General features: G+C 32.3%; 2 protein-coding genes across 11 annotated transcripts in view; both read left to right on the top strand.

Moving 5' to 3' along the window:
• The window catches only part of LOC137240910 (uncharacterized), a 190587-nt gene that overhangs the window by 621 nt on the left and 176550 nt on the right, over nt 1–13416 (top strand). For 5 of the 10 annotated variants that reach the window (XM_067767864.1, XM_067767871.1, XM_067767862.1 and 2 more), the window contains exons 2-3: nt 3151–3287; nt 3766–4761. In XM_067767864.1, the coding sequence (XP_067623965.1) occupies nt 4602–4761 (160 nt within the window). In that variant the 5' untranslated portion in view covers nt 3151–3287; nt 3766–4601. The remainder of the gene's footprint in view (nt 1–3150; nt 3288–3765; nt 4762–13416) is intronic. The other 5 variants (XM_067767865.1, XM_067767863.1, XM_067767868.1 and 2 more) reach the window with 2 other exon arrangements.
• LOC137242759 (uncharacterized) lies at nt 11408–12681 on the top strand. The gene is made up of 2 exons (XM_067770011.1): nt 11408–11827; nt 12277–12681. The coding sequence occupies exons 1-2, from the start codon at nt 11725–11727 to the stop codon at nt 12669–12671; spliced, it is 498 nt and encodes a 165-aa protein (XP_067626112.1). The 5' UTR covers nt 11408–11724; the 3' UTR covers nt 12672–12681.

The raw sequence follows: 13416 nt of genomic DNA, 5'->3' as shown, positions 1-13416 counted from the left end.
AAATATTTATATATTTGCATTGGAGTGTTAAAATAACAAGCGAAACCTCGCAAAAAATATGCGTTTCTACCAAGTAAATACATTTTGAAGAACAAAAATTTCCAAAAATATATAAAAGTTAAAAGAATTATAATTTTGAAAAAATAAAGGCCGTTAAAGTTCAAATTTATCTTTGTAATAAACAAATATTTTATTCACAAAAAGTATTTTTATCCAACAAAAAAAACTTGAGAGGAAACAATAATACAACTTTTTTTTTGCAAATTTAATTTTTTTTTCTTAAACTACAAACCCAATTTTAGCAGTTGAAAAGTTTATGCAAAAATGCATATAAGGAGTTATGCAAAAATAACTTAAGTTTGTAATAAAAAAAGTGTAAGTTTGACGAATACTAAACAAAAACAAACAATTTGCCCACACTAAATAATTTTCATTATTTTTTAATCGGTTTACCTAGGTTATCCTTTCTGTGAAATATCAATCGTACAGTTAAATATCGAGGGCGGTGCTACTCTTATTTTCAAAATTTCTTATTTATCGCATATATTTAAATCTTTTGAGGAAAAGAAACATTGATTTGAAAGTGGGCGGGGTTCTTAACGTATTTCTTAAATTTTTCTAAGATAAATTAATAAAAGTATTTTTGTATTTTCTGTATTTTTATTTATTTTATTTTTCTGTATTTTTTCTTTTTCTACATTATTCTTAATTGCAGACAAAAAATTTTGTTTAATACTTTGCAAAATTATGAAAAAATACATCAATAAATGTATTTTTGTATTTTCCGTATTTTTCAATTTATTTTGTTGGCTTTTTTACATTATGCTTTATTCCAGAAAAAATTTTCTTTTAATAATCTGAAAAATTATGAAAAACTTTTTTTAAAATTTTTTGAATTTCCACTTTTGTATTGTACTTTAAAAGACTCAGTCTTACATGTACACCCACACATTCTAAATAAATATAAATTGTTTCATTTAATTGCATGTGGGGTTACTAAAAACTTTGATGAAAGTTGTTAAAAAAAAATTGTTTAGAACAAATTTGGGACCAGCAAAACTTGTAAACACAAACCTGTATGCCCTTAGATTTAACAATATAAATTTTCAAAACAAACTATTTAAATGTTTTTTTTTTAAATTACTTAAACAAACGATTATACTGTTTTCAATTGTAGGTTAGGTTAGGTTGTTGTAGGTATTTAGAAAAAAAAAAAAAAATTAAGTAATTTTTTAAAAAATAAAAATTGAAAAAAAAAATTTTTTTAGTGTTAAAAAATGTTTCTGTTGACTAAAAAAAATTATTTATTTTGAGCAATATTTTTTTGATAATATTTTATTAAATTGATTTGCTTTCAATCAACATTTTCTCTGCATTAAAAAAAGTTTATTAGTAAAATATTCTAAGATAGTTTTTTTTTAAATTCAATATTTTTTAAGATTTAGTAGTTTTTTGAGCTTTAGGTTGCAAGAATAAATATAAATAAATGATTAATTGGTCGATATATCGGTTTTAATCTGATGGTTTTAATACTATGGGAAAACACAAACATGGAAAAAACAAAAATACTACTAGAAAAAGGAAAAATTTTTACAACAAATTTTTTTCAATAAAAATTTTTGGGTAAAAAAATTTTTTTTTGTGAGAAAAAATTATAAATTTTTTTGAGTAAAATTATTTTTAATAATATTTTGTTGAATTAAATGCTTGCATTCAACATTTTCCCTGAATTAAAATAAGTTTAATAGTAAAATTTTTTTAAGACAGTTTTTATTTAAATTCAATATTTTTTAATATAACTTTTTTAAATCAAAATCTTAATTAATGCTATTGAATAAAAATTGTTTCAAATAAAACATTTATGAAACAAAATTTTTTTAATTAAAAGTAGTTTTGAAAATAAAATTTATTGAATTTTTTGTTTTTTTTATAAAATTTTTTGTTATACGTATTTTTTTAAATAAAACTTATTTTTTAAAATCAAAATTTCAATAAAATTAATATTTGCATATTTTTGTTCTCTGAGTTATGTTCAAATCTCCTAGTGAACATTTTTTTCAATTAAATCTTTTTTGCAGCACAATTTTTTCAATAAAACTTTTTTGACAATTTTTGTTGTTTTTTGAATATTTTTTTTTAAATAAAAGAGATTTTGAAATAGAAAAACAAAATATATTTTTTGATCTAAACATTTTTTAAAATTAAAATTTTCCTGGAATTGGAATACGGTTATCATTGAAAGTTTTTGCAATAACATTTTTTTAAGTTCAATATTTTTAATAAAATTTTTTTAAATTTTAATCGTAATAAAATTAATATTTTTATATTTTGTGTTCTCTGACTTGCGTACCTAAACCAACTTAGTCACCAAACATTTTTTTTTACTTTTGACTGCAAATATGTGAATAAAATATATTATTAAATAAAAACAAAAACCAGAACTTTGCACAAAACATTTTAAATCAAATTTTAATGCAAAAACGATTAAAGAAACCGTTTGGATTACAAGACGTAAAAATAAAAATACAGCACAATAAAAATGTAAATTTTTAAAATTACAGAAATAAGGAAATTTTATTTCAAGTGCTAATAAAAATAAAGACAATTGATTATTGCAAACAAATGCGGAACAGGAATTGTGTATCGCAAATTTGAATATAAAAATATTTATGCATAAGTGAGAAAAAATTTGATAAGAAACTTTCGTAAGGCACTTTGTGACGATTACGCAATAAAGTAAATGAAAAAATATACGACATAAGATAAAAAAGAAAAATTGAAAAAAAAAACATTGTAAAAGTTTCTGAAATAAGCAAATCTATGTGTAAAACAAATGAAAAGAAAGTGAAAAAAATGAAAGCATTGTCATACTCACAAGGCGTGTTTTAGTAATTTAAATTAGTTTGAAGTGCAAACAAATTTAGAAAACAAATTTTGAAAAAAATTGAAAAAAAAAATAATAAAATTTGCTATAACTAATTTTTGAATTAAATATCAATTAATCATAACTGTGCTTGATTCGCTCTCACCACTCAGCTCATAATTTTTTTTCAATGCCAAACATCAACATTTTAGTACGCGGCGCGACTATTTGCTGAATTTTTGATTGGATTTAAAGTTAATTCTTGTTGTTTTTGTAATAAAATTTAGTTTGTTGTTACTATTGTTGTTGTTGTCGTTGTCTCAACAAAGTGCTCATATTAAGCCCACGCAAATTTAAAGCGCTACTTAAAAGCTAAGGAAAGGCTGCACACATACTTACGTACATGCATACATGTATCTACAAGGTAGCGCATACATAGCAACATACACACATACATACGCGCAAATCTACTTCAATAAAATTATGACTATCTGTGACTAGTGAAAGAATCGTGTGGCTGGCTGGCTGGCTGGTTGACTGTGGCATACAAATAAAGCCCACCACAGCGTTACTTACTGTACGAGTTCAGAAAGTGCCTAAGCTTAGTGATTTCATTTTGTTGTTGCAATACGTGTGTTGTTGTTTTTTTCCTTTGCGCTATTCTGTTTTGTGAATGGAATTGAAATAAATCGCTGATTATCTTCTTAAATTGAATTTAATCAAGACGAACGGACGTTTAATTTCAAGTGTTTCTTCATTTCGGGCCGGGCGCGCGCTCTAGCTCGTGTTTTGTTGCAAATACATACACATACACATGTACATACAAATAGTGATAAATATTTGCGGTTTATATAAAGAAAAGCAACAAAAATCGTTTAATGTACACCTTTAATCTTATCAAGTGTCGAGCTACCGTACATACTTTATACACATACATACAAACAAGAGTACACACATCTATACATTTAAATACAAAGTTCTAAAAAGAACCACACAGGCAAACAAACGTTAGTTTGGCGACAGTTATTCGCTTAAACAACCTCATCTTACGCCCACAACCGACCAGTTAGTCAGTATATAGGAGACGCCTTTGCAAAATTCATACCCAATCACCGTTTCATATAAATTTCAACTGATATTAAATAATCTCATAACGTTGTACCGTTACAACTAATAATTCATACGAGCAACTATAAATCTAACAGTAAATTTACAAACAACAAACTCAGTGCCCAACACTCCCTTATACACTCAGCAATCGCACCGCTATCATCATCCTAAAGCTTTCATCCTACAGCCAGCCATCATCCAGTATCCGGCCTACCTTGAACCTTCGCCAGCAGCAAGCATTCGGCCCACAAAAACCGACCTCCAGCTTGCAAACATTGCAACATTTGATATCGCAGCATCCTCAACAAGATCTATAATCCGCTATCCAACACTGCGCATTTACTTTTGCTATATTTATGGTGTTTACACTTTGGTGGCAGTACAAACATTCTGTAAAATAATTTACTGCATACAAAACTCTGTGCATTTTAGACTGCAAACCATTGCGCGTTCGTCGGTCATATATTTAAGTGTACACGTCAGGGCCGCCCAGCGCGCCCATCACCTCAAATAACAGACAACATTTAGTACGTACATTTTATTGTAGCATTTTTGTTGCTTGGCATCTAATAATTGCAAGCATCATAAATATATCTACTAGATTGTGATAGCGAATTTATCTTGTGGTATGGCAATAATGGGCGCTGAGGAAACTGCAACCGAAACTGTTGATATGCCTGCCGAGTTGGAAAAAGTGACACCATCCGCATTTGGCGAATTTTGTCGGCGAAATGGCATAAATCCCAATTTGATAATGTTGAAGATAACGCTGTTTGTTATGTATGGCGGTAAGTGGTTTTGTTTTTGACAAGATACATATATGTATGTACATATGTTTGTATGTTTTTGTCAGAGATGCTAGAGCTGGTGATATTCGATGAATAATTGCTCCTTGTTGATTATTCGACTAATCGCTGCTAAACGACTACTCGAATGTGGAAATATCTATAGGCAAACTTTAAGCAATAGGGGAGTTCAGAATTTTGTGCATTTGATGTTGGAAACATTGCTATAGCAAATTTAAGCTACGGATCGCGAACAACTTTTTTTTGAAAAATAAATTACGGTTGCGTATTTGCCATGACGTAGTAAATGCAAATCCATGTATTTTGTTAGTGTATTGTAAAAAATTTGCCACACAAATTCGCAATGCAATGATGCTAGACCATTTGCACAAAACCCTGAACTATTTTTATACTCAGCGTGCTTTGCACACAGAGTATATTAACTTTGATTGGATAACGGTTGGTTGTACAGTTATAAAGGAATCGAGATAGATATAGACTTCCACATATCAAAATCATCAGTATCGAAAAAAAAATTTTATTTAGCCATGTCCGTCCTTGCGTCCGTCCGTCAGCCCGTTAACACGATAACTTGAGGAAATATTGAGATATCTTCACAACTTTGATACACGAGCGTATCTGGACCCAGAATAGATTGGTATCGAAAATGAGCGGAATTGGATAACCACGTCCACTTTTTATGTATAAACCAATTTGGAAAACACAAAAAACCTGTTTATTTAGTAAGTGATACACCTAGAATGTTGAAATTGGACACGTGGACTGATATTGACTCTTGATAAAAATTAAAAAAAATTTTTAAAAATGGGCGTGGCACCGCCCACTTGTGATAAAATCAATTTTACAAATATTATTAATCATAAATCAAATATCGTTAGACCTATCGTAACAAAATTCGGCAGAGAGGTTGCCTTTACTATAAGAAATGCTTTGCAGAAAAATTTGCGAAATCGCTTAAGTACCACGCCCACTTTTATATAAAAGATATTTAAAAGAGTCGTGGACGAATCAAGCCAGGTATATATTTGCAAACAAAAGCTTTATATGAATGGTATTTCATTTCCCAAGTGGATTTATAACAATAAATGGGAAAAACTTCAAATTTTAAAAAATGGGCGTGGCACCGCCCCTTTTATGACTAAGCAATTTTCTATGTTTCGGGAGCCATAACTCGAAGAAAAATTAACATATCGTAATGAAATTGTGTATACATATTTTCCAGAAAATATTTCTAGTAAATATGGACGGGATCGGTTAAAGACCACGGCAACTTAGATACAAAACAAGTTTAAAAGGGTCGTAGACTAGAATAATATGGTATAACTTAGCAAAAAATAGTTTTGAATCAATAATATTTCACTTATCAAGTTTTATTATAAGAGGAAATGGGGAGACACCTTTTTTTTAAAACGGGCGGTGCCACGTGTTATGTAGAAAAGTAATTTATCTGAAAAGAAATGTACAATTGAACCTCGAGCTGAGTATATAATGTTCGGTTACACCCGAACTTAGACACCTTACTTGTTCAATATAAACCAATGTTTTAATTTGCTTCTAAAGGGCAGCAGTAGCAACAAAAGATTATCTCTGCTAATGCTCCGATTTTGAATATGAACAGATTATGGAGTAGAGCCATTGCATAAAAGTCATAGTTATACTCAGGCGGTGCTATGAGCTACATCGAGTTTTAGAGCGCAGCAAACAGCAAAACAAAAACTACGAACATATGGTTTTTGTTTCATAGAAATTTTTCGAGAAATTGTTGTTCAAACGCTCATGTCAGCCGATTCTCACTCATCACATCTCAAGCGTACTTTTTATAGCAGAAAGATCAAGTATGACACAATGGAAAAGTATGGATGCCACCTTTATTTTCAAAGCTAAAGGAATTTCGTGATGGTCTTAAATAGATTCGTAAAATTATAAAAAATGTCGCTTTTTGACTATTTCTTTTACTTTTTTTTTACCAAGATACTGATTTTTACGAAAGTTTTATATGCTTACTTATGTTTTGCTTACCGTAATCGGAATGTTCGAAAAATTTTACTTGTGGAAACCATTTTTTTGACAATCCATTCCAAGGTCTACTAAACGATCAAACTGACATAGATTCAACAAAGAAGGAATATTTGGTACATACATGGCGTATACGGATTAATTTTGTATGAACACTTTAAGTTACTTACTTTTTTATATATTTCATGAAAATGAAATGGTATATTAACCTCCTCACGAATCTCAAAATTGTAAATCCTTAAAGGAGAAGAGATAGACCCACCAATAAGTATACCCAAATGATCACGATCAAGAGCTGAATTGATTTAGCCATTTCCGTCTGTCTGTTTGTATGCAAACTAGTCCCTCAATTTTTGAGATATCTTGATAAAATTTGGAGAGCGGGTATATTTAGGTGTCCGATTAGACATTTCTCGAAACCGACCAGCTCGGACCACTATAGCATATATCCCCCATACAACCGAATATGTTTTTGCATATTGCACATATTTTTATCTGAAAAAATGAATGAGATCGGTAGTATATATATAGCATAAATCTCCCACAACTGATTGTTCAGATAAGAAGCTTTTCGTAATTACTACCCCATTTTAACAGTTAGAGGCTTTAAATTTCACCGTATGTTTACATATAAGGTGTTCATTGTTGTCTGAAAAAATTGTATAGGTCGGTCGTATATATAGTATATATCTCATACAAGCGATTCTTCAGATAAGAAAATTTTCGTATTTTCTCCCCATATTAAAGCTAGAAGCTTCACATTTCACCATATGCTTTCGTATATAGCAAATATTGTTGTCTGAAAAAATCGAAGAGTTCGGTAGTATATATAAAATATGTCCCCTTCAGCCGATTGTTCAGATAAGAAACATTTCGTAATTTCTACACCATTTTAATAGCTAGAAGCTTCAAACATCACCACATGCTTACATATATAGCATATATTGTTGTCTGAAAAAATTATAGAGATCGGTGGTATATATAACGTATGTCTTCTACAAATGATTGTTCAGATAAGAAACTTTTCGTAATTTCTGCCCCATTTTAACAGTTAGAAACATCCAATTTCACCATATTCTTTCATATATATGTAGCATATATTGTTGTCTGAGAAAATTATGGAGATCGGTGGTATATATGTATATCATATATACCCCACACAAACTGTAATTTCTACCCCCTTTTTAATGGTTAGAAGCTTCAAATTTCATCAAATTTCATCAAGAGCTTACGCTTACGTAATATATTGTTGAAATAAGTGATTTATGGTCATAGTTTTTTCATGCAGCCCACAAAAAACGTGACACTTTGCATACTCACACAAAATACCTACCCATTCTTTTATTTTATATTTAACTTAAAAATCGTTTAAGTATGTCCATCTGTTCACTATATATTTCATATCCTATACAGCCGATTATTTGGATATTCCTAAAAGGGATAAGATTATTGTTCAGTCCCATTCATGAAAGGTATGAAGTCTTCGTCACAGCCCGTCCTTACTTGTTTTTTTTTTTTGTGTTTTTCCTAAAACATTGTATATGTTTTATGTTGGAAATATTTTTATATACTTAGGCCGGCTTTACACATGTAATAATATACAATCTACAACCTCATACTTATGAACTAGATTACTAGCTGTAAAATATTCGGCATCTCCAAAACTTGTTCATAACTACCTAGTATCGAAGGGAGAAATGTGTATGGGAAAACTAATTATTTAATTACGAGAAGAAGGAAAGTAGAAAAATGAAGATAATCTCGTTATATGTACTCTAGACCTTATACTAAAAAAATGTAATATACAAATGTAGGCCAGCAATTATACACCGTTGTAGGTCAAGGAAATAAAAATTGCCCTTTTTATATTAACAGAAATAAAGTTATAGGCTAATATATGCTTCAACCTATGGAAAAGGTCGATTATTCCAGATTTTCAGGGTGTATTCGAAATTCGAAGTATGTATTTTTTGTATACTCGACAAAAATCTCAAAAGTAAAACCTAAAAAATCTCTAATGTAAAGCTTGTTATGAGACGAAAACACAGAATTCTGCGTGAAAGTCTAACAATTTCAAAATTTTTAAATTTATGATTAAAGAGAAACTAAATAAAACTTAAACAATAACAACCAAAATGGCACATTCTATAATTTGGAATATCGTAGTGGTTGGTTTCTCAAAAGCATTTAGCGTTTTCCTTTCTGAAAATAATATTTACCTAAATAAATGGCAAAACCTTATTAGCGCTACTCCTACCTCTGAAAAGTATCATCTTTCATAATGCAGGAAAAGACAAGCTGACTCTCTGACAAGCGCGTTGCCAATAAATAATAAAAATTTAAAAATTCATTAACACTTATTGCCTCCATTTGAATTTTCTTCGCTAGAAGTTTGTGAAGTTACGAAAATAAGAAGAAGGGAAGTAGTAGTTCGGGTGTAACCGAACATTATATACTCAGCTGCCAAATTACAGCTTGAAAAACCTTTAAATTACCTTCTTTTAAAAGTGAGCGGTGCCACACCCAAATTCCAAAATTTTTTCTATCACATACATACTATTCAACCCACATACCAGGTTTCATCGCTTTATCCGTCTTTGGTAATGAATTATTGCACTGTTTCGGGTTTTCGAAATTTTCGATATCGAAAAAGTGGGCGTGATTATAGTCCGATTTCATTCATTTTAAATAGCGATCTGAGATCAGTGCCCAGGAATTTACACACCAAATTTCATTAAGATACCTCACAATTTACTCAAATTGCCGTGTTTACGGACAGACGGACGGATATGGCTAAATGAATTTCTTTTTCGCCTAGATCATTTTGCTATATAGAAGTCTATATCTATCTCGATTAGTTTATGCCGTTACGGGGTACCGTTATGCGAACAAAATCAATATACTCTGTGAGCTCTGCTCAGCTGAGTATAAAAAGCTGGTTTAGGAGAGTTACACTGCCATACCGTTATTCTATGCAGGGTAAAAATGTAACGCTTTTGCGGTGCCAGCAGGTAACAATTTTTACAAAAGAACGAAGTACCCCGTGAAGGTATTGCCTACTTTTTAAAATAGAACAAAATATTTTTACGACCCTTGCGCAGCGTACAAAAAGCTGAATACCTTTTCCAGAAACGAAAACGCTATTAGTTTTCTTACGTGCTTTTATAGTACTCATACGCTCCGTACGCCAAAGTATTATGTGCGTGTATGTGTAAGCATTGTATGTGGCATTGCTGCATGAAATGACTTATCATAGGTCTAACATTGAAAAATTTATTAAGGCTGAGCTTTCGCACTTGTTTCGAATGCTTCATATGTATGCAAGTACATACGTACGCACATTAGAGTGTATCAAAAGACATCAGCTTTTGTGTTTTTCAAGAACATTGATAAACTCTCAATGAGAATTCCTTTGCCTTGCAAATGTCCTTCGGAGTTGGCGTAAAATATGTACGTCTCGGCTCGCCCTTTGCACGGAAAAATAAAAAGGAGCACGTCGCAAATTGGAAGAGAAGCTCGGCCCAAACCTCCTTGGAGGTTAACCTCATGAATGGAGCTAGAAAATAAGAAGTTTGAAAAATTCATAAAATCTGAACAATAACCTGCAGTGAATAAATATATCTTATATATTATTTCTGTTCAAGCGAGAGTATGTCATATTGAATCAGTTTTCATTTTGAGTGTAGAGCAAAGCAGTATTGTAAAGAAAGCGCGCAAGGCGACAATAAAACTCAGCTTTGAATTAAACAATAAGCGATGTCTTTTATTTGATAAGCGAAAACATTTTGGTCCATCGAGCCGAAGGGTGCATTATTTACAGTCAACTTCATCGAAAAAAAGTTAAAAAAGTGTTAAATAAAGCGATTAGTGACGTAGTAGATACATTTTCAGTTAGCAGCGAAAATTTTGTGCAAAATGAGAAAATGTGTTTGTGTTTTGAATGTGTATACCTGAAGAGGGAGTGGGTTGTTTTCTCTTAAAAATTGTTCTTTTTGCCCTTAGCGCATACTACGGCGTACTGTGAAAAAAAAAAAAATGCTCCTAATTGGGTCGAATAGGAGGCTGATACTGCTAAGAAGTCTTGCGGCATTTTGGAATTATATGCAGAGTCATTACATTTAAAGTTATCACATTAATTTACCGATACATATGTATGCATTTTTGCATTTTATTCATTTTCAAGCCTATTTGTTGCTTGGGAAAATCCGAGCACTCTGTGTATATGTATGAGATGAGTTGTAGAGAGCAGATAATTTGATATAAATGTTGCTCAATACCACAGCAAAAATCCATATATGTTTTATATTATATGGTTTTATTGCTCTTAAGTGCTCAGCGAAGAGGAACAGCGGCAGCGTGTGAAATAGCGTTACTCGGTCAGCGAAAGATCTCAGCGAAGAGAAAGAGCGACAGCGTATGGAAGTGTGCTGCGCAAACAGCGAAGATGTATGTATAGTTTTGTATCGCCGGCATTGCTGTAGCATTATTGCGTCTTGGATTTAGTATTGTTTTTTGGTTTTTTTTTTTTTTTTTTTTGCTTTTGTTTTTTGCTCATGATACCTATTTACACAAGGCAGACAGCAGTGTATAGAGTTGTATGCATGAGGAAGAAAGTAGGCTGTGAATATTGGCAGAGTATAACCTACTGCGATTAAAAAAAAAAAAAACAGCAACAAGTGACGGCCATATACAATGCAGGCGCTGCGAGAAAGACTTAATTCTCTTCGAACTTCGTTTAACAGTAGTCGTTGATACAAAAATTTACGGCGTAATTTGCGATTCTGATTATACAAAACTATTTAAGATTTTCAGTTGATTTCTGGAATTTTCTAACAAATTACCATCTTGTCGCTTTTCGATTGTCCCAAAGGGAATTGAGTTGAGTGTTTAATCGCATTTCTGGATAAATTGGTATTATTTGGTGGAACAATGCCGAAAGCAAAAGCAATGCAATCTTCAGCGGGAAAAGGCAAGAAGAGGGCAGGCGAATCAAGGTGCGAGGAGGCAAAAACGAAAAAAAACAAGAATAATGGTGCGTATTAATGTGTTTAGAAGTGGTATATGTAGGTACAGCGACTTTTTTGCAAGCTATCGGCGATTTGGAGTTTTCTTTGCAATCACGGGCATAGCTGCGACTTGAGGATATTATGCATAGTTATATATTTGTAAAATACATGTGTTATGTAAAATATCTCTGCGAATAAAATTTATATTTCTTTTTGCTGCGACATGATGAAATTGTAATAAATTTTGTTATTGACTTTTGTTGGGTAGCTTGGCGCAATATTTATGAAATAATTTAAGCGGCGATAGAAAGGAACATGTTAACTTCTTAGTAAATTTTCAAAGCGATTTACTGCGATTTGTAATAAACGGGAAGCTGAGTTCCTTTATATAGTTTAAATCAGGATAAATACAATTTAAGAGACCTGGAGCTGTTGAAAATACTTGCAAATCGTTTTGTTCATTTTCTATTTTTAGCTCGTGAGCAAGAGACCATGGCGCAAGCAGTTGGAGTGCAGATGTTAGAGGTGAATCCGGAAATTGTTAGTGGAGAAGTGGGTCCAAGTGAGCAAGTGACCATGGCGCAAGCAGTTGGTGCGCAGATGTTAGCAGTGACTCTGGAAATTGTTAGTGGAGCAGTTACTGGTAATACTGATGTTGTAGTCCACATTCAGGGTGAGATAAAGTTCATTGTGGCACAAATTCAGCGTCAAGCAGATTGGTTGGCTTCGGCCACTTTGGACGATATGAGTGTTGAGGTTTTGAAAACTCATTTGGACATCCTAAATAGGGCTTGGGGTAGGTTTGAAGTAAAAGATCGTGAATTGCGACAGATATCTCCTGAAGAATTGCAGCGAGCAGATGGGTCTTGAAGTTACTAAGCAGTAGAGGATGTCTATGTTAGGGTTAGGGCAAATTTAAACACAAAAATGAAAGTGACAGATCCTAGTTGTTCTACAACAGTACTTATTCCTACCACTAGCCGAGCGTTGCAATACCAGTTTGCAGAATTGCCGTTGACAGATCGTCTTCCTATATTTTACGGAAGCCATTGTGAGTGGATTTAATTCCGTGATATTTTTGCGGCGGAAGTGCTACAAAATCCGCATCTCACAGATCTGCAGCGGCTGCGTCGACTTCAAAGTTGTGTTAAGGACAATGCAGCTCGAGCGTTAGGGTTTTGGCCCCAGCGTAACGATAGCTTTGCCGATGCGTGGAGGACGTTGTGTTTGGCATATGACAATGAATATCTATGTCATGCCGCACATTGCTCAGCAATATACAACTTACCATGTTGGTCGAAGGCCACCCATGCCCTAATAAGAAATATGCTCGATGTTACACGTAACAGCATGCGAATGGTGGCAAGACAATTGGGGCCTGAGGAGCAACGCGACTTGTTTATACTAAATTTTTTGGAATCACGTCTGGACAGCGCATCGCGTACACAGTGGGAAATGGTTCGTCCCACGGATCGCATTCCTAATTTAAAGAATGATTTTTTTCCTTGGCTCGAACGTCGAAGTAGTGGACTTTTAAGCAATGCAACACAACCTATAACTTATTACAGAGAGAAACAAACTAATAATCCTCGAACAAATCTGCGTATGGGAGCAA

Source organism: Eurosta solidaginis, chromosome 2 (genome assembly GCF_040869045.1).
Source record: "Eurosta solidaginis isolate ZX-2024a chromosome 2, ASM4086904v1, whole genome shotgun sequence".
NCBI classification, from domain to species: Eukaryota; Metazoa; Arthropoda; class Insecta; order Diptera; family Tephritidae; genus Eurosta; species Eurosta solidaginis.
Note: the sequence above shows the minus strand (reverse complement) of the source record. Positions and strands in the feature narration are given on the sequence as shown.

Coding starts and splice junctions, on each gene's coding strand:
- LOC137242759 (XM_067770011.1), top strand. CDS start 11,725: ATGCCGAAAGCAAAAGCAATGCAATCTTCAGCGGGAAAAGGCAAGAAG. Junction 11,828..12,276: donor GAAAAAAAACAAGAATAATG/GTGCGTATTAAT, acceptor TTCTATTTTTAG/CTCGTGAGCAAGAGACCATG.